Source organism: Piliocolobus tephrosceles, chromosome 16 (genome assembly GCF_002776525.5).
Source record: "Piliocolobus tephrosceles isolate RC106 chromosome 16, ASM277652v3, whole genome shotgun sequence".
Taxonomy (NCBI): Eukaryota; Metazoa; Chordata; class Mammalia; order Primates; family Cercopithecidae; genus Piliocolobus; species Piliocolobus tephrosceles.
The window spans coordinates 49,532,987-49,552,251 of record NC_045449.1 but is presented as its reverse complement, the minus strand read 5'-3'; the positions used below and the strand labels follow the sequence as shown (position 1 = coordinate 49,552,251).

The 19,265-nt window shown below is 39.0% G+C and overlaps 1 protein-coding gene across 1 annotated transcript; it reads left to right on the top strand.

The window, feature by feature from the left end:
* Window positions 1–1,863: 1,863 nt before the first annotated feature.
* Window positions 1,864–11,257, top strand: KRT222 (keratin 222). The gene is made up of 6 exons (XM_023204198.2): window positions 1,864–2,039; window positions 5,388–5,516; window positions 7,222–7,442; window positions 9,678–9,754; window positions 9,943–10,078; window positions 10,857–11,257. The coding sequence occupies exons 1-6, from the start codon at window positions 1,944–1,946 to the stop codon at window positions 11,083–11,085; spliced, it is 888 nt and encodes a 295-aa protein (XP_023059966.1). The 5' UTR covers window positions 1,864–1,943; the 3' UTR covers window positions 11,086–11,257.
* The last annotated feature ends 8,008 nt before the right edge of the window (window positions 11,258–19,265 follow it).

Sequence of the window (19,265 nt, the reverse complement as noted above, 5' to 3'; positions counted from 1 at the left end):
GGCAGATATGAGCAGGAGCTACCTAAAGTAGCAGGGAGCATTTAATTCATTGCTGTCTGAATTTAATTTAGGAATTTAATTCATTGCTTTCTTCTCTCTCCTCCACTCCCAAGCCTAATTCTCTTCATATTTCTCAGTCCCAATTACCAAGAAAGAGAATCAGTTTGGCCTAGATAATCATCAATGACCCTCTTTAGTCAGAGCTTTCTGTCTTAGCCTACCCCATAGGTCTCTGACCAATGTATAGATAATCAAGTTGTGACTGGCGGGGAAGGGGCAGGAGGTAGGGAGGGGTGGGTCAGGAGTGACCTGGAACCTCTCCTCTCACCGGGGGCTGTGGGTAGGACAGCTTTGTTTGGAGAGGACTGTGAGAATGCCCAGCATAAACTGGCCTGGCCATATGTGAGTTAATTCAGAAATTAAAAGAGTAGGACATGCATGCCAAGGCCCTGCGAGGCCTCAAACCAAGGTCTGATTATCCCCTGAACTGTGCTCCAGATACAGTTCAGCCAAAGCCACTCCACAAATAACAATAATGATAGATTCACTCTCACAACATATTTCCATCACATCTACAACAAGTGGCAAAATTAAAACAGGAATTTAAGAGGGGAGAGAGAGAACGCAGTGGCAGATATGCAGAACACAGGCAAGTCATCAAAGAGCCAGTCCCAGTGATGTCATACATCACTGAGCAACCTTGGGCAAGATGCCTCAACCTCTCTGGCCTCAGTCTTTTCATCTTTACAGGTTAGAAAATGTCAGGGATTGCAAGGATTGGATGGAATGATACGCCAAATACACCCTCCGAAGGGCTCAAGTGATTGCAAAGATTGGATGGAATGTTACATTGACTACACCCTCCAAAGGGCTCAAGGGTTCTTTTGGTGAATACACCAAAAGGTCTATTTCTTCATCCTTGTTAAAACTTTGGAAATGTTAACTCACAACTCTCATAGTCTACCAGCACTTATCTGTAGCTACAGCTTCACCTCAATACATCAAACTCCATCAGGCCGGCAGCCCTCTACGAGCTCCACAGTATGCATTTGAGAGAAATACAGTCAGTCAGTTCTAAGCTAATGACAATTGTCAATTTAATCTGATGGTAGCTTTTTACAATAACTGTCAGAATAGTTAAGATTTACAACATACTCCAATGACCTACCATAGCATTTCTGTTTAAAAGATTCAAGCAGTGAGAAAAACTGTAAAAGAAAATTTTAACTATCATGTCTTGGGCCCAGACTTATTTCCATGCAACATTTTGAGAAAACTAAATATCATTTTCCTTTTATCTTTTTTTTTTTTTTTTTGAGGCAGAGTCTCACTGTGTCATCCAGGCTCGAGTGCAGTGGCTCAATCTCGGCTAACTGCAACCTCCACCTCCTGGGTTCAAGCAACTTCCCTGCCTCAGCCTCCCGAGGAGCTGGGATTACAGGTGCCCACCACCATGCCCAGCTAATGTTTGTATTTTCAGTAGAGATGGGGTTTCACCATGTTGGCCAGGCTGGTTTCGAACTCCCGACCTCAAGAGATCCACCCACCTCAGCCTCCTAAAGTGCTGGGATTACAGGCATGAGCCACCATGCCCGGCAATTTTCTTTAAGTTATGCCCCATTTCCTTTCCACAACAATGAACTCCCCCTCCCCTCAAAGTGCTCAATTTGTACAGGGAACCAGTACAGGTTTTTGAAATTTTCCTTTCCTTCATGAAGAATCTGACATTTCTGCTATATCAATAACGATAGGAGCAAAGAGCTTACCCTGTATTTGCATAATTAGTTAGAAAGACGAGAATTTCCGTGGCCTCTGAAAAAGGAGCTCTGCATCTTTAAGACTCTGCGAGGCTCCCTGCCCTCCGCGCAGACTGAGCAGACTCTGCCGCAGCGACTCATCCTATCGATAAGGTTCAGTTAGCCAAGGTGGAGGATGGGAAAAGAATGGAACTGTCCCAGCTACTCAATGAGATCAGGGCAAACTATGAAAAGATCCTCACCAGAAATCAGATAGAGACGGTGCTCTCAACAAGGATCCAGGTAATGATTTCATACAGACAGGCACCTTCCAGAATAAGGAGACAGTCCATGTCTACCCAATTCCTGTCCCGGCCTCTCTGAGGTACAGTATTTCCTTTTCGATGCAGCATCTATTGGGGAAGGCATTTAGCTTCTACTGCAATGTGACTGGGACTACAGGGGGAAATACTGTGATTATATTGTTAAATTGCCGTTAAATAAGCATTGCTTGATGCACTTGATTTTTATATAAATTGTGAGGTTCCTATCATTAACATGGGGTCAACATACAATAAAATGGTGTACTCTAACCTCTTACAGACAATCTTCAGGAAGGAAGCATCCAAATACCCTTCAAAGATATTATGGAGTTATTTACAGAGATAATTTAAATAATATCTTTAAAATGTAAAACCTTTAAGTAAGATTTATTAGCATGTACACTTTCTAGAGATAAATATTTCTAAAAGGTTTCTATCATCTTCTTAACGAGTTCCGTTTTATACCAGATTGTTATAAATAGAAATCATCTGAGTGTGTGAACATGGCATTCAGAAACAATGATATAAATTATGACCATCGAAATTCCCCAAACTGGTAACGATTCTCCACTAAGATTTTTGCTTCTGTACTATAAGATGAGAAACGTTTCTTTCTATTACAAAGCTTGTAATATTTAAGTATTTAAAAAAGAGAAAGAGAGCCAACTTAGATAAGGACTAAATCCTAATTTCATAGATTTAGTTTTAAACTAACAATCACTTTCAGCAATTAATTAAGGTCTCAAGTCTTTAAACAAATTTACAAACAAATATTTTAGAAACAAAGATTAAGAAATTTAGGGGATTTTTTAGTTTACCTATCATATATGGGTTCAAGGTATCTTCCAAGCCCTGAAATACAGCAAAAAGTTTACTTAAGAATATCACCCAAAAGAAAAAAGAAAAAAATTGGTAGAAAAATCTCAGGGCTTTATTCCATTAGCAACTCATTTTTAGTTCCATTGTAAATTTCACCTCTAGGTAACATTTTTAGTCTTCATAAAGAATGATCAACATCTTAGATTAAGCAAAGTCACTGGTACATGTAAGCATTGGGATAGTTCATTCATCTTTACAAACAGAAGAAAAAAATAAATAGATGACAACTTCTAAAAACTGTAAACAAAACACTTACCTTTGCAGTAGTAGAAATATGAGTTTAGTTTACAAGTCACAGGGCCAAAATGAGTAAATTCAAATGAAAAGACTACAGTAAAGTTTTTGTTTAAAGTGTCTTTTAACTTGAAACTACTTTAGAGGATTTTCTTCCAAATAACTCAGAAAGCTGAATTAAATTCAAGACAGCCTGATTATTTAGTTATTTTTTTAAAAATTTTCTAAATAAGGTATTTTAGTTACAGATTGTTGTATAACACCCCCAAAACTCAGCTGGGACGTCAATCATCTTGGGGTATGACTGGCACTTTGGCAGGGCATTGCCAAAAGCCTGGCTCTGCTGGGACTTCCTCTCTCGCTCCATGTAGCCTCAAGGTCTCTCTCCATCTGGCCTTTCTACAAGATCTCTCCAACAGGGTATCCAGACTTCTTATTGGCCCAGGGCTCCCAAAAGCACAGAAGTGGAAGTTATCAGGCTTCCTAAGACTTAGGCCTAGAAGTGGCACAGCATTCCTTCTGCCTCGTTCTACTGGTTAAAGCAAGACCCAGGTCAGCCCAGAGTCAATGGAGAAGGGGATCACCCTAGGACTCATCTTGGGAGAGAGTTCCTTAGGGGCCATCTTGGGACGGTAGTTACCAAACAAGCTTAGCTGCCAGTTCCATATTCGAAAGCCACAAGACCAGCAGACAGCAGCATTTTTTGGTTTTCTTTTTTCCAAAATTCTTTACTTTATCTTCTGTAGTTGCTCTGGTAGGTGTTGCTTGCTGCATGACTTTGCCAAGTTAACACTAAGAACAGATTTTCAACAAGCCAAAAGAAATGTACGAATTTTGTTCTCAAATACCTTGCCCTAAACTTTATTCATAAACTTTCATTTACTGCGTTTCCTTTAAAAAATCTATTGTATAATAAAATTAAATTTTTTAATGTTAAAATGTATTTTTATAAGAATATTAAAAGTTATAAATTTTGCTTCAAAATACTATAATCAATTCTATACATTGTTCTCACTGTTCCTGGGGCCAAATGTTAAAAATTCTATCAACAGATACTTTCTTTTAATTTCAACATCAACAAAATACTATAATCAATTCTATACATTGTTCTCACTGTTCCTGGGGCCAAATGTTAAAAATTCTATCAACAGATACTTTCTTTTAATTTCAACATCAACATAAAAACATTTAAAGCTAAATATAAAAATTCTACTTCTTTTTTTTTTTTTTTTTTTTTTTTTGAGGCGGAGTCTCGCTCTGTCGCCCGGACTGGAGTGCAGTGGCCGGATCTCAGCTCACTGCAAGCTCTGCCTCCCGGGTTTATGCCATTCTCCTGCCTCAGCCTCCGGAGTAGCTGGGACTACAGGCGCCCGCCACCTCGCCCGGCTAGTTTTTGTATTTTTAGTAGAGAAGGGGTTTCACCATGTTAGCCAGGATGGTCTCGATCCCCTGACCTCGTGATCCGCCCGTCTCGGCCTCCCAAAGTGCTGGGATTACAGGCTTGAGCCACCGCGCCCGGCCTACTTCTTTTTTTAATATGAGAATATTTAGAAAATAATCCTTAGAGAAGTCCTTTTTATTATTTATTCGTTTTATTACCCAGATACCCAAAATTAATATGCCTTTAAAAACCTGAAAAAGGTAAATCAACAGATTTTCTTAATATGGAAGTCTATTTGCGAGCCTTATTGCCTATAGTAACTTAATTCTCTAAATTACCAGTAATGTACTTCCTAGCAGAATTTACTCCTGTCCCTATACCTGGTCCCAGGATTGATTAGTTTTGGAGGGTACAACTGTTTATCTGCTTCTGCAAAGCAGCCTACAAGAAAATGTGGGGGAAAATAGCAAATTTTCAATCCTTCCTCCTAATGATCCATAAATAATGAAAAGTTAAGAATCAGAGATCACAAATCTTGCTCCTACAAACTGTTTTCATTCATATAAATGTATTTTTCCTTATTTCATAGATTGTCATAATTGGAAGAGAGTTGTTGAAATCATTTTACATAGAAGAAAACGGGCTAAGAACGCAATGGACTTGCTCACATATTTAATTAGTTAACTAGGTACTAGAACACACATTATAATCTAACAAATTAAGGAAAAATGTTTTGATTCCTATACAATTTTTCTGTAATTGCTCTTACACATCTCATTTTCAGAAGCACTCCTTGTTTTTTGTTTGTTATTGTTGCTGTTGGCTTTTTTGTAGCTAGAAGAAGACATAAGCAAAAAAATGGACAAAGATGAAGAGGCTTTGAAGGCAGCTCAAGCAGAACTCAAGGAGGCCCGACGCCAGTGGCACCACCTGCAAGTGGAAATTGAATCTCTCCATGCTGTGGTGAGAATGATCTCAAAAGTAATTGACCCATCGAGTCCTCAGATGTGATTTGATTAAGAGAGGGGAAGGATGAATGTCCGTTTATTTACCATGAGAAACTGGAAATCAAGGCCCCTGAATTCTATCCCTGATCCTAGTTTAATTACTCACCCCTCCCCCCACTGTGGCAGTGGCTGTTATCAACTCACTCAAGGTTTAGTTCAGACCTGTAAAAATGAAGAAATCCTTTCTTATTACCTTGGGATTCTCTAGTTGCTGAAGTTGGGGAATAGAGCATTTGTTATTATCCAAAGTCTTAACAGTGGGGATTCTTTTATCCATGCCATTGAGACATCTAATAAAAAATATTTAGGCCGACACTGTGGCTCACACCTGTAATCCCAGCAATTTGGGAGACTGAGGTGGGCTGACTGCCTGAGCTCAGGAGTTTGAGACCAGCCTCAGCAACATGGTGAAACCCTGTCTCTATTAAATACAAAATATTAGCTGAGCATGGTGGCACATGCCTGCAGTCCCAGCAACTTAGGAGGCTGAGGCACAAGAATTGCTTGAACCTGGGAGGCAGAGGTTGCAGTGAGCCGAGATCATGCCACTGCACTCCAGCCTGGGCGACAGAGTGAGACTCTGTCTCCAAAAAAGAAAAAGAAAATATGTTTGGAGCAGGGTGCTATTGCTCATGCCTGTAATCCTAGCACTTTGGGAGGCCGAGGCAGGTGGATCACTTTAGGCCAGGAGTTTGAACCAGCCTAGGCAACATGGCGAAACCATCTCTTATACTAAAAATACAAAAAATTAGCTGGGTGTGGTGGCACACGCCTGTAATCCCAGCTACTCCGGAGGCTGAGGCATGAGAATCACTTGAACCCAGGAGGCAGAGGCTGCAGTAAACTGAGATCACACCACTGCACTCCAGCCTGAGAGACATAGTGAGACTGTCTCAAACAAACAAACAAACAAAAAGTATTTAAGCATGTTCCTAAATGCCTTTTTATGAGCAGTCTGCTCTGGCTTTGATAGTCAATATACATATTTTCTTTATTTTGTTTTACAAAGCAAAGCCTACCTCTGAAGTATACTTTCCATAATTTAAAAATCAGATAATTCAGAGTGATAATAAGTTAATCACTGCAGAGGATTTTTTTTTTTTTTTCAGTAAGAATTATCACAGGATGTCTTTGAAATATAGTAAGATCTCTAGTTAGGTACATAAAATATAATTTTTAAAAAATTAGGGGTCACACACAAAGCTGTAAGGAAACACACCTCTTACATAGGTATAATACAATTATTGCAATCTTTTTAAAGAAAAAAATGGAACATAAAAGAATGAAGACAGCCAGGCACAGTGGCTCAAGCCTGTTATCCCAGCACTTTGGGAGGCCAAGGTGGGCGGATCACGAGGTCAGGAGTTCGAGACCAGCCTGGCCAACATGGTGAAACCCCGTCTCTACTAAAGATACAAAAAATTAGCCGGACGTGGGGGCACACGCCTGTAATCCTAGCTACTCGAGAGGCTGAAGCAGGAGAATTACTTGAACCCAGGAGGTGGAGGTTGCAGTGAACCGAGATCGTGCCATTGCACTCCACTGGGCAACAGGGCGAGACTCCGTCTCAAAAAAAAAAAAAAGGATGAAGATATTGCAAATCAGATTTCAGAAACACATTCTGTGTTACTGATTCACTGATGAAAATCTATATAAAACAGGAAAGGGGCCTTGAAAACTCCCTACATGCCAGCGAGCAGCATTACCAGATGCAGCTGCAAGACCTAGAGGCTGTGATTGAAGGACTAGAAAAAGAGCTACAGGAAGTAAGGCGTGGCATCGAAAAGCAGCTTCAAGAGCATGAGATGCTTCTCAACACGAAGATGAGGCTGGAACAAGAAATAGCAACTTATCGCCGCCTCCTAGAAAAAGAAGAAATCAGGTACCTAAATCCATTTAGTTAACGACAAGGGACCAGAAATACAGAGCCACTTATGCCATTGTTGATGTAGTCAGAGAAATTAAATCCAAAAAACCCATCATCATCATGGTGTATTCACTGAGTTTATACAATAAGGTATGCACTGCAAATAATATATGAAAGAACCATTTCTAGACTTCCAAAATTAGGAACCAAATAGCCAAAGTCAGCTAGAACAAAATGTAAACAATTCTAGATTACTACAAAAATGATCTTGTAGTCTTGGCCGGCTGCAGTGGCTCACTCCTGTAATCCCAGTGCTTTGGGAGGCTGAGGCAGGAGGATTACTACAGTTCAGGAGTTCTAGACCAGCTTGAGCAATATAGTGAGACCTCATCTCTACAAAAAAATTTAAAATATGCTGAGCATGGTGGCACACACCTGTAGTCCCAGCTACTTGGGAGGCTAAGGTGGGAGGATTGCTTAAGCCCAGGAGTTTGGGATTATAATGAGCTAATCATGAAAAAGACCTTTCCTCAGCTGGGTGTGGTGGCTCACACCTGTAATCTCAGCACTTTGGGAGGCCAAGGTGGGAGGATCACCTGAGGTCAGGAGTTCAAGATCAGCCTGGCCAACATGGCGAAACCCTGTCTCTACTAAAATAATAACAATAATAATCATACAAAAACTAGCCGGGCATGGTGGTGCATGCCTGTAATCCCAGCTACTCGGGAGGCTGAGACAGGAGAATCACTTGAATCCAGGAGAGGCAGGTTGCAGTGAGCCGAGACCGCACCACTGCACTCCAGCCCAGGCGACAGAGTGAGACTCCATCTCAAAAAAAAAAAAAAAAGAGAGAAAGAGAGAGAGACCTTTCCTTTCTCACTTCCTTGCCATTCATCTCTTCTAGGATTAGTCTGTGCCTTCTAAGGATCACCCACAACGAAAGCCTGGAAAATTCACAATCACCACAATTCCCCTGACCAAGGGCTCACCCTATACCACACATCAAACCCCAAAACAATAATCATTACTAGAATGTAATTATATTACAACCATGGAAAGCAATATTATTTTGAGTCATGATTTAAAAGACTACCAGATATCCTGATAAAAAAAGATATCAAGAGGAATTCTTATTAATTCATACATGATAATCTGTAATGACTTATAAGGTCATATTGCTTTGAGCATGACATAACCTCCAATTCTCCATGAAGAAATCTTTATTCTTGCTTGTTTCCAAATTGTAAGTCCTTTATAAAACTAGATGAAAACTAGGTGAAACAACTTTAGCCTATAATAAATCTTGATATTTATTAAATCTTTGAAAAAACATAAACTGAATTAAAAATATACCACTTACTAGCTGAGTGACCTTGGGCAAGTTACTTAACCTCTATGTGCCTCAGTTTTCTCATCTGTAAAATGGGAATACTACTACTACCTACCTCATAGGATTGCTGTGAGGATTAAATGAGTTAATGTTTGTAAAGTGGTTAAAACAATACCTGGCACATTGTAAGTGCTATGTAAATGTGTGTGTATATATATCATGTATATACATATATGTATATGTATATATGTAACTATATAGTTAAATGGTTATAAATTTTAATTCCTAATCATTCCAGATCCTATATACATGTAACTATAAAATTGTTAAATAAAATGAATGGTTGTGAATTTTATTTAATTCCTAATCATTCAAGATATTGATCAAATAGTCTTCAATATTTCTGTAGTAAAACTTTAAAAAAACTAGGCTACACTTAAGATATACAAGAAAATTTCATAAAAATACAATGACCACCTCTGTACCCACTTTCCCCAGTTTAAAAAGTAAAATAGTTCAAAAAATAAAAATAAAAGAATAAAATGTTTCCAATGTTGTTGAACTTCCCTGGACACCTAAGCCACATCCCCCAATCTCATGCTCCTCCCTCTACCTGACCTGGCTTCTGAATTTGATGCTTATTAGTCTCATACATTTATTTATAGTAATATGTATGTATTTCTACAAAGTGTGAAATTGTTTTGCATATTATTCTAAACTTTATAAAACTATAAAACTTTTTTCACTCAATATTATTCTTAGGCGATCCATCCATAAACATACAGGGTAGCCTTAGTTCATTTCTTTTCAGTTAAATAGTGTTTCTGTTGCATGAATATACGATTTATCCATTCTTCTGTTTGTTTTAATTATTTGCTAATACAATATTGCTCTTAAAATATAATTATTTCCGATTTCAGATATTATGGTTGTATCCAAGGTGAGAAAAAAGACAAAAAGCCTACCACAAGTAAAGTTGGTTTTGTTTTACCATCAGGTGAGTTTCTGACATAAACAAACTCATTTGAAAAGTGAAGTACTATTTACAGGGATTATTTTATATGGAAATTAAACACTCTAAAGTAGCAAAATAAAGCAAGCAATATTTGAATAAAAGTTTGAATATAATTTGTAAACAGTAATTCAATATTGTAATTTAACATATCATAAATAATATTTTCACAGCCATTATAAATGAAATATCTTTTACTACAAAAGTCCCACAAAAGTATGAGAATGAAAATGTAGAAACAGTGACCAAACAGGCAGTCTTAAATGGGAGTATCGTTAAGGAGAGCACTGAAGCTCATGGCACTATCCAGTAAGTAAAGAAACTTTGACTAAGAAATAATAATAAATATATGTAAAGAAATCAACTTTGAGTAATCCCAGTAATTACTCTTCTTTGTTTAAATGTTTCCAAACATAGTTTTAGTATACTGTGATTTTTTCTTTTTTTTTTTTAAGACAGAGTCTCGCTCTGTTGCCAGAGTGGAGTGCAGTGGTGCAATCTTGGCTCACTGCAACCTCCACCTCCCGAGTTCAAGCGATTCTTCTGCCTCAGCCTCCCAAGTAGCTGCCTGTAATCCCAGCTACTCGGGAGGCTGAGACAGGAGAATCACTTGAATCCAGGAGAGGCAGGGAATACAGGTGCGCGCCACCACACTCAGCTATTTTTTTGTATTTTTAGTAGAGATGGGGTTTTACCATGTTGGCCAGGTTGGTCTCATTCTCCTGACCTCATGATCTGCCCACCTCAGCTTCCCAAAGTGCTGGGATTACAGGCATAAGCCACCATACCCAGCCTATTCTGTGATTTTTAATCTGACATATATACATAAAAACTCGTGGAAGAGTACTCAATCCTTAATTTGCCATTTTTTTTCCAAAAATACAACCCAAACATGAGAATTCCTAAAGAGAAATTCCATAGAATTCCTTTGAAATTCTATTCATATGGTTGTTAAAGTAAGTACATTAAAAATTCTGTACACTATAAATTATACAAATTTCTTGATTTTTCCATAGATATGAAATACATAATACATATTTTAATAGACCCATACTTCATTATTAAAAGGTTTATTTTATCATTTCAGGACAGAGAAAGTGGATGAAGTTATTAAAGAATGGGAAGGTTCTTTCTTTAAAGATAACCCTCGATTGAGGAAAAAATCTGTTTCTCTTCGATTTGATCTTCATTTAGCAGCCACTGATGAAGGGTGTTTACAGACTAAGCAGGATAATCTACCAGATATAGAAGTCAGGCTTATCATGAGAAGATCATGCAGTATTCCCTCTATCAAACCTCCATCAACAGCTGATTAATCCAAAGATAGTATTTGACTTGATTTGAAAATGTTAGGATGGACCAAGGTGGGCTATACCAACTCCCTCTGTCCCAAAATGTAAGTTATTACATATGTGTGGAAAATGTTATGATCAATATGTGGTTCTCTTCAGAAGAAAAAACCAGCAAAGGACATTTCTCTGAATCTAATTATGGAGATAGACATATATGTATGAGAGGGAGTAGCTTAAAAATAAAATCACAAATTCAGTACAGTCTATTTCTTTATATTCTCCAAACAGTCTTCTTTTTCCCTTGAAACTTCATCAGAGACTGTAAGCATTTAACTGGTTTAGTGAAGTCTTTGTAATTTTTTTCAATGGTTGAATATGCTAAGGAAAAAAGAATTGTTTAAATAAGATTGTATTATGTTAAGAGTCACACTGAGTTATTCACCATCATTCAACGTCTGGTTAAACCTACAGTGTGTTCTATTTTTCAAAAAGAGCAATTATAAACAAGTTTTTAAAGGGGGATTCACTAGTCACTTAATGAGGATTCTTCTTTTTGAGATAATCATTTGTATACTGAAAGAAATAAGAGTTATGTCCATGAGAAATTCTGAGCAAACTATGGAACACACCCCAAGGCTAATTTGAGATAAGTAAAATTAAGTTAATCTACATATATCTAAAATTTTTTTTTGTAATAAGTATCTGATTCCCAGAAGATTTACTTTACTCAAAGAACTTTAAAGGTTGTATCCCCCACCAAAAAAAGAAAAAAAAAAATGAAGGCCAACTGCGCAAACAAAACATGAAAAGTGAATTGAAAGGTATTACCATAGTTATCAGAACAGTTATCCACCATCCCAGTTTTTCCATCTGTAAAGCTAAATGTGATTAGAGTGTTTGCTATGAGCCGTAGATAAGATACTATATGAAGTATTATAAATATTTCTTGCAATCATTTATGTGAACTAAGATAATGGTATTGTTATCTAATGTGACCTAAGATAACGGTATTGTTATCTAAACTAAGAGTATTTGCAGGATTTGTTTTTACATTGTTCAAATTGTAATAAATATGGGTAGAAAATATATTTGTGAATAAGTGAGGTATTGTTGCAAAGTTTTTAAAATAACCTAATTTGTTTAATACAGGTATATTTAAGATCTTAATAAATACCTGTTTTAAGACATTAGAAATTTATAAGCTCTTAATTCTTTTCTAAGCAGAAAAAGTAGTTGAGTACAACTCACCAACTTTTTCCCAGCTAAAGTATCATCTAAGGGCTACAGCTATGTTAGCATTTTAGTACCATCTTTAAAATGTTTCTCTCTCTCTCTCTCTCCTCTATATCTCTTTCTCTCCATATATATATATAATATACATATAAAATTATATATATTTCAACCAGAAAAATGTATGTTTTAACCAGGAAAATATTATGTTAAATAATCTTTAACATAATACAAGGATATAAAATTTTTAATTTTCGTTCAATTACTTCAGATTCCTTTTAGTCTGGTTTATTCTATTTAGTGAAAAGGGATGATTTTGTTTTGTCAAGGATGTAACAGCATGTTAAGTGCTTATTCTTGCATAAGCATCTGACCTAAAATACATCCTATACATAAAAAAGTTTCATTCAATATTGCTAAATGCTACTAACTTTATTAAAGCTTTAAAAATGTAATCATATAAGTTATTGTACTAAAGTTACTGTACTAAGCAACAGTGATCATAATAAAGCAATATATCTAGCATAATCTATTGCAGTGTTAAAAAAAAAAAAAAAAAACTTAGTACTGGGCGCCATGAATGTAACTGCTTGTTGTAGTAATTCCAGTATGCAACTATTGGGTGTGTAACATGCACATTTTAAAATACAGTACTTGAATTTATAATGAAGCTTTATTCGCTTTGGGGCATTTTAAATTGGGATATGAATTTACCAAGGTAATGATTTCAATACAATTTAAAAAATGAAACATGGCCAGACACGGTGGCTCATGCCTGTAATCCCAGCACTTTGGGAGGCCAATGTGAGAGGATTGCTTGAGCCCAGCAGTTCAAGGCCAGCCTGGGCAATATAGCGAGACCCCCATCTCTATAAAAAGTAAAAATAAATAAAAATTAAAAATTGAAAAAATTGAAATATGAATGCTAAAGCTGCATTGTACGTGAGTTTGAACACAGTCTTTTTAGTTCAAAAATATCTCCGCATGGTTAAGTGAAACAAAGAACTAATTACTCCAATATAGTTAGTTCATTTGGGGAATAAAGAAAACTGCAATCACAGTAGATAGATAATGGTTTTTAACTTCTTTTACAAAAGAGTTAAGAATGGTATATCAATATTTTATTCTACTTTTTAAAAAATCAAAATAATCACATAATCCCATAAATCTGGGAGAAGTTTAATAATGGCTGCACCATTTGCAAAGCACTTACTCAGCTCCAGGCACTGTGTTTATCCCTAATAATCCCTAATCCTTCCTTACAACAATCCTACACAATGAATAATATTATCCTTGTTTTATACATGAGTAGAAATTAATATTCTTCAATCTCTCTGAAATGTTTCAAATGCATGCTTCCATAACAAAATACAAAAATAAAGAGTAATTCCAATTACTAGCAATTGTAGGATCCTAGCCCTGGTTCTGTCACTAATTAACCATGTAACCAGGAGGGACCACTTTAAGTTCCTAGGCCTCAAGCTTACACTTGAAAACAAAGGAAAAAGTAACGCTGGGTAATAATTCCTACTCTGCCTACCTTACAATTGTTTGAAATAATATACAAGCAAAAATATTTGGTAAAGCACTGCTCAGATATACAGTACTATTTGGAAGAAAATTGCCTTTAAAGAATTTGTGGGGGAAATTATAGCTGACAATGATTAAGTAATAGTTCAAAACACAACAGGTAAAGGTACTATTTTTAATTTTTCAATTGCTGCCAGAAAAGTTATTCTTTCCCAGTGAGTCACCCAATTTGAACTGTTCTGTCATGATAGATCTTAAAGAACAAAAATGTTCTCTATGCCAGGCACGGTGGCTCACGCCTATAATCCCAGCACTTTGGGAGGCCTAAGCAGGATTGCTAGAGCTCAGGAGTTCAAGCCCAGCCTGGGCAATATAGTGAGGCCTTGTCTCTATTAAAAAATTTTAAATTAACCGAGCATGCTGACACACCAGTAGTCCCAGCTACTCAGGAGGCTGAAGTGCAAGAATTGCTTGAGCCCAGGAGGTGGAAGGTACAGTGAGCCAAGATCACGCCACTGAACTCCAGCCTGGGTGACAGAGTGAGACCCTGTGTCTCAAAAAAAAAGAAAAAGTTTCTCTAAAGATAATAAGTGATTATTATTTTAAGCCACTAAATTTTGGGATAATTTGCTATGCAGAAATATATGAATAATACTGCACATAAGCATATTTCTTATTCATTTGTTAGAGATCTTTGTATTGTCAAGTTCAGTTTGTCCTTCAATTTGTTTTCTTATGGTTTTAGAATTTTTAAAAAATCTCTTGGCCGGGCATGGTGGCTCATACTTGTAATCTCAACACTTAGGGAGGCTGAGGCAGGAGGATCGCTTGAGCCCAGGGGTTTGAGACCAGCCTGGGCAACACAGTGAGCCCTTGTCTCAACCAAAAAAAAAGAAAAATCAAAAAATTAACCCAGTGTGGTAGTGTGCACCTGTAGTCTGAGCTATTCAGGAAGCTCAGGTGGGAGAATTGCCTGAACCCAGGAGGTCGAGACTGCAGTGAGCCTAGATTGTACCACTCCAGCCTAGGCAATAGAGTGAGACCCTGTCTCAAAAATGAAAATAAAAATAAAAATCTCTGAAGTCAGAAAATGCTTTCATTAATTTGAAAGTTTCCCCATTGGAAACGTATTATGATACATGAGCTGAAATTAAATTTTAGATAAATAATATGCATACACATTACTCAAATTATCAACACATGAAATCAAAGCAAAGTTTGTCTGTCTACAGGGCAGAATTTGGTTCTGTGTTTACAAGTTATGGCCGGCATGTGCACACAGATTGCAATATTTGTGGGCATATAACAAATAAAGGCTCTAAAATAAGGTATATGTGAAAATCAGTACAAGCCTTTCCAAGTTTCCCTCACATGCTTAGACTCTAGACCAGCCTTGGCAACCTTCTCCATTGAAGCCCAGAGAGCAAATATTTTAGGCTTTTCAGGCCATAAGATCCCTGTAACAAGTATGCAACCCTTCCCTTATAACCACAAGCAACCAAAGACAATATGTAAATAAATGGAGGTGCCTGTGTCCAAATAAGGGTTTATTACAAAAACAGGAAGCAGCCCAGATACGGCCTGCAACAATGTCGTTTGGCTATTCTGCCCTAGACTCCCAATATTATCAGTGGATAATAGACCCCACACCCCAGATTCTCCAGCTCTATCCTGTTTTCAATGTTCATCCCTTTCCACACCATGTGGCAACACTCTTGTCCCAAATCCTCGAGGTTATTTTGAGGGTGACAACAGAGGGTTCTAAAAGCAAACAGTGCTTTTTAAATTCTGTGAATCACTCTGTCCTGGAAAGCTGCTAAGCTTCAATATTTCACAACTATTTCCAGCTACAGAAAACAGAATACCCATAACTCCTTCTGCTTTCACAGAAACAGCTGAGAAAATTAGTTTGTTTCATCATTGTGTCTATAACCAGACTTTCATAGGCTATTTGGGTCAGGTAAAGCTTTGTTCTCGCCTTCCCTTGCTTAAGAAAAAAAAAAAAATCCATTCAAAAAGCTTCCACAGACATACTACAAACTCCATGGCTCAGTGGTTGATTCAAAATCTTTCTTGAGTCATGCACCCCTTTGAAAATCTCATGAAAGAATTAACCTTCTATCAGGAAAACAGCCCATAAGAATTGAGTATAATTTTAAAGGGTTCATAGACCACTTACAGCCTATTCATAGACTACTGGGTGTCCAAGGACTTCAGGTTTTTCCTTATTCTCTCTCATTTTCTCCTTTTTTCTTCTTTCTTCTCAGTCCTACCCCTAATTCTGTCTCCATCACCAGTTTCTTCCCACAGCACAATGGAAAGAACTCAAAGATACCTGGGCTTGAACCTTAGCTTGCTCACTTAGTTCTGGCTTCCCTGTCTTGGGGAAAGAAGAACCCCAAAAAAGTATGAGTAGTGTCTGGGGAAAGCAGGCCAAGTTTCTGGATCTTGCTGCCAGAATGAAAACTAAGGCCTAAGTTAGGCCTTAATTGGGTCTAAGATTATCTCTGGGGTTAACCACTGGGCCCATGTGAGCGCTCCCAACGACCCCTATAGTTGTATTTAGTTTAAATAGTCATATTGATGCTGTATCCCAAGTTTTCTGGGAATAATCACAACTCCAAACATCTGTCCTGTAGTTACCACAATATCCTTCTAAAGGCAAGATCATGTTCTGATGTTTGCTTTAAGGGGAAAAAATCTCATAATAAGTAAAGTCCATCTTGCTAGATAGTTCATTCTTCAGTTTTAGTTTCTTCAGGATTAGGAAACAGATTATTTTTCTATTATCTCTCACCTATATCCTTCCTTCTTTTCTTTATTTTTCTTTTTTTTTAAGAAAGGTCCTCTGTCACCCAGGGTGGAGTGCAGTGACATGATCACGGCTCACTGCAGCCTTGACCTCCCAGGCTCAAGCAATCCTCCCACCTCAGCATCCCAAGTAACTGAGACCACACTTGGCTAATTTTTTTTTTTTTTTTAAAGAGATGGGGTCTCCCTATGTTGCCAGGCTGGTGTTTCTTAATTTTTCAAATCTTTGGTAGAGAACCAAGGGAAGAAAATGAGTCATTCATGTATTTACTCCATAAGTATTGAGCACCTAAATGTGCTGTTTACTGTTCCAGAAGTCAAACGTCTCCACTCTGATGGGAAAAAAAAGATGGCGGGGTGCGGTGTCTCACGCCTGTAATCCAGCACTTTGGGAGGCCGAGGCGGGTGGATCACTTGAGGTCAGGAGTCCAAGACCAACCTGACCGATGGTGAAACCTCGTCTCTACTAAAAACACAAAATTAGCCAGCTGTGGTAGTACATGCTGTAATCCCAGCTACTTGGGAGGCTGAGGCAGGAGAATCACTTAAACCCGGGAGACAGAGGTCGCACTGAGCCAAGATCGCGCCATTGCACTCCAGTCTGGGCAACAACAGCGAAACTCCGTTTCAAAAAAAAAAAAAAAGAAAAGAAAAAGAAAAAGACAAAATAAATTCATAAAATGTATAGTATGTTAGGTAGCGGTAAGTACTACACAAAAAGTAAAGAACAGGCCATGAACAGACACTGGGGGTTGGAGAATGAGCTGCAATTTTAAAGAGGTCAGGAAACACCTACTAAGAAGGTGACATTTGAGCAGAAGCCCAGTGACAAAGTGTATCAGACAATGTCACTGCTCCACTTAGGTCCCCTCCTTTCCCTTTTCTCCGTTTGTGGGCCATCCCTTTCCTACTATAGTGCGCTTTATTCCTAACATTCAAAACCTGCCGTTTTTCTTCAGAGGACTGCCTGGGACAACACACAGCGCCTCCCCAGCACTGCACTTGCCCAGTCCCCCCACCACAATCCCAAAGGCAGGGAAGAAACCAGGCTGGAGTTGCTGGCTAAAACCAGAAAAAGAATGTACTGGAATCCCTTCTGAGGCCTTCGTGTATCGTACATTAATCCTTTACATGTCCCCCTGATGCATATATATGTGTGTGTGTGTGTGTGTGTGCGTGTGTGTATTTTTTTTTTTTTTTTTTGAGACGGAGTCTCGCTCTGTCTCCCAGGCTGGAGTGCAGTGGCGCCATCTCGGCTCACTGCAAGCTCCGCCTTCTGGGTTCATGCCATTCTCCTGCCTCAGTCTCCCCAATAGCTGGGACTACAGGCACCCGCCGCCACGCCCGGCTAATTTTGTTTTTGTAATTTTAGTAGAGACGGGATTTCAGTGTTAGCCAGGATGGTCTCGATCTCCTAACCTCGTGATCCGCCCGCCTCGGCCTCCCAAAAGTGCTGGGACTACACGGGTGAATATTTTTAAAAAAGCAATTTCATGTACATTTTCTCAAGCACCACTCAAGCTGCCTGTCCACGGGGCAGACGACCTCTCCTTTAGTCTTTCTCTTGAATATGCTCTTCAATTTCATTAATCTCTATTCATGAGTATAACAATATTGGACAAATTGGACAGAGTAGCACTTGTTCCTGGCTTTGCAGACTAGAAATGCTTCTATCCCCTGTTAGCACACTCAGGATGAGGGCTAAGGGCAGCCCAAGAATTCAGCCTCTCTCTCTAAATGTCAACTGTTTTCAAGTAACGACAGGTCAGGGGTCCCATCTGTTCATTCTCCTCCACAGTGGCCCACAATATCCGTCAGGTGTTTATCTATCCAAAGAGGAGGCTACTCACTCCATCTGGTAAACCAACATACTCATGATGTAGTGGAAAGAGGCCCGGAGTAGCACAGAGGGCTGCCTCAATACACACTTACTGAGCGTCTAACAATGAATGAGTCAAGTCCGTCGTAGGCACTGGCAATGGGAAGATGACCAACACAAACGGCCGAACCTTGCTTTCAAGGCCTTCATAAAGCACTGGAGATGACAAACACGGTCCGATACAAAGGGTCGGGTTCAGGAATCCAGTCATTATTATCAAAGAGCCACGGGAATACAAAGGAAGGATTACTAGCGGGGGAAGTTCCTGGAGGGCATCACAAAAGAGACCTCTGAGCTGGATCTGGAAGGACAGATGAGTTTAAGCTGAAAGTGGGGACGGTCGTTCCCGCTGGCGGGAACCGAAGGAGCCAAGGCAGCGTTGGGGCGGAGACCAGGTGGCACCCGCGGCGCTGCAAGGACACACAAACTGTTGCAAGGGGGTCAACCTCTCCGAGCCTTGGCTCAGAAACCTGGGACGATTCCACCCTAAAAGCGCTTGGAAAAACTGCAAAACTCGTACTGCTTTTCGCCAAAGCTACTACCGCGCCGTGAGGGCAGGAAGCCCTGCGAGGCGTCTGCGAGGACGCAAACGCCGCGAAGCGAGTCCTCCGCGCCTCCATCCCCGGCATAGTGAAGTGTAGACTCTGGCCCACAACCGAAAGGAAAGAAAGACCCGGGTCGGGGAGGGCCCCTCCAGGGGCGGGCTCAGCCGGAGTCTGGCCGAGCTGCGCGCGGCCACAGTGGTTCCGCGGCC

What these genes read in the sequence shown, in the direction of transcription:
- KRT222 (XM_023204198.2), top strand. Translation starts at nt 1,944, where the DNA reads ATGGAACTGTCCCAGCTACTCAATGAGATCAGGGCAAACTATGAAAAG. An exon ending in TGCTCTCAACAAGGATCCAG is followed by an intron (nt 2,040 to 5,387) that starts GTAATGATTTCA and finishes GCTTTTTTGTAG; the next exon opens with CTAGAAGAAGACATAAGCAA. An exon ending in TGGTTTTGTTTTACCATCAG is followed by an intron (nt 9,755 to 9,942) that starts GTGAGTTTCTGA and finishes ATATTTTCACAG; the next exon opens with CCATTATAAATGAAATATCT.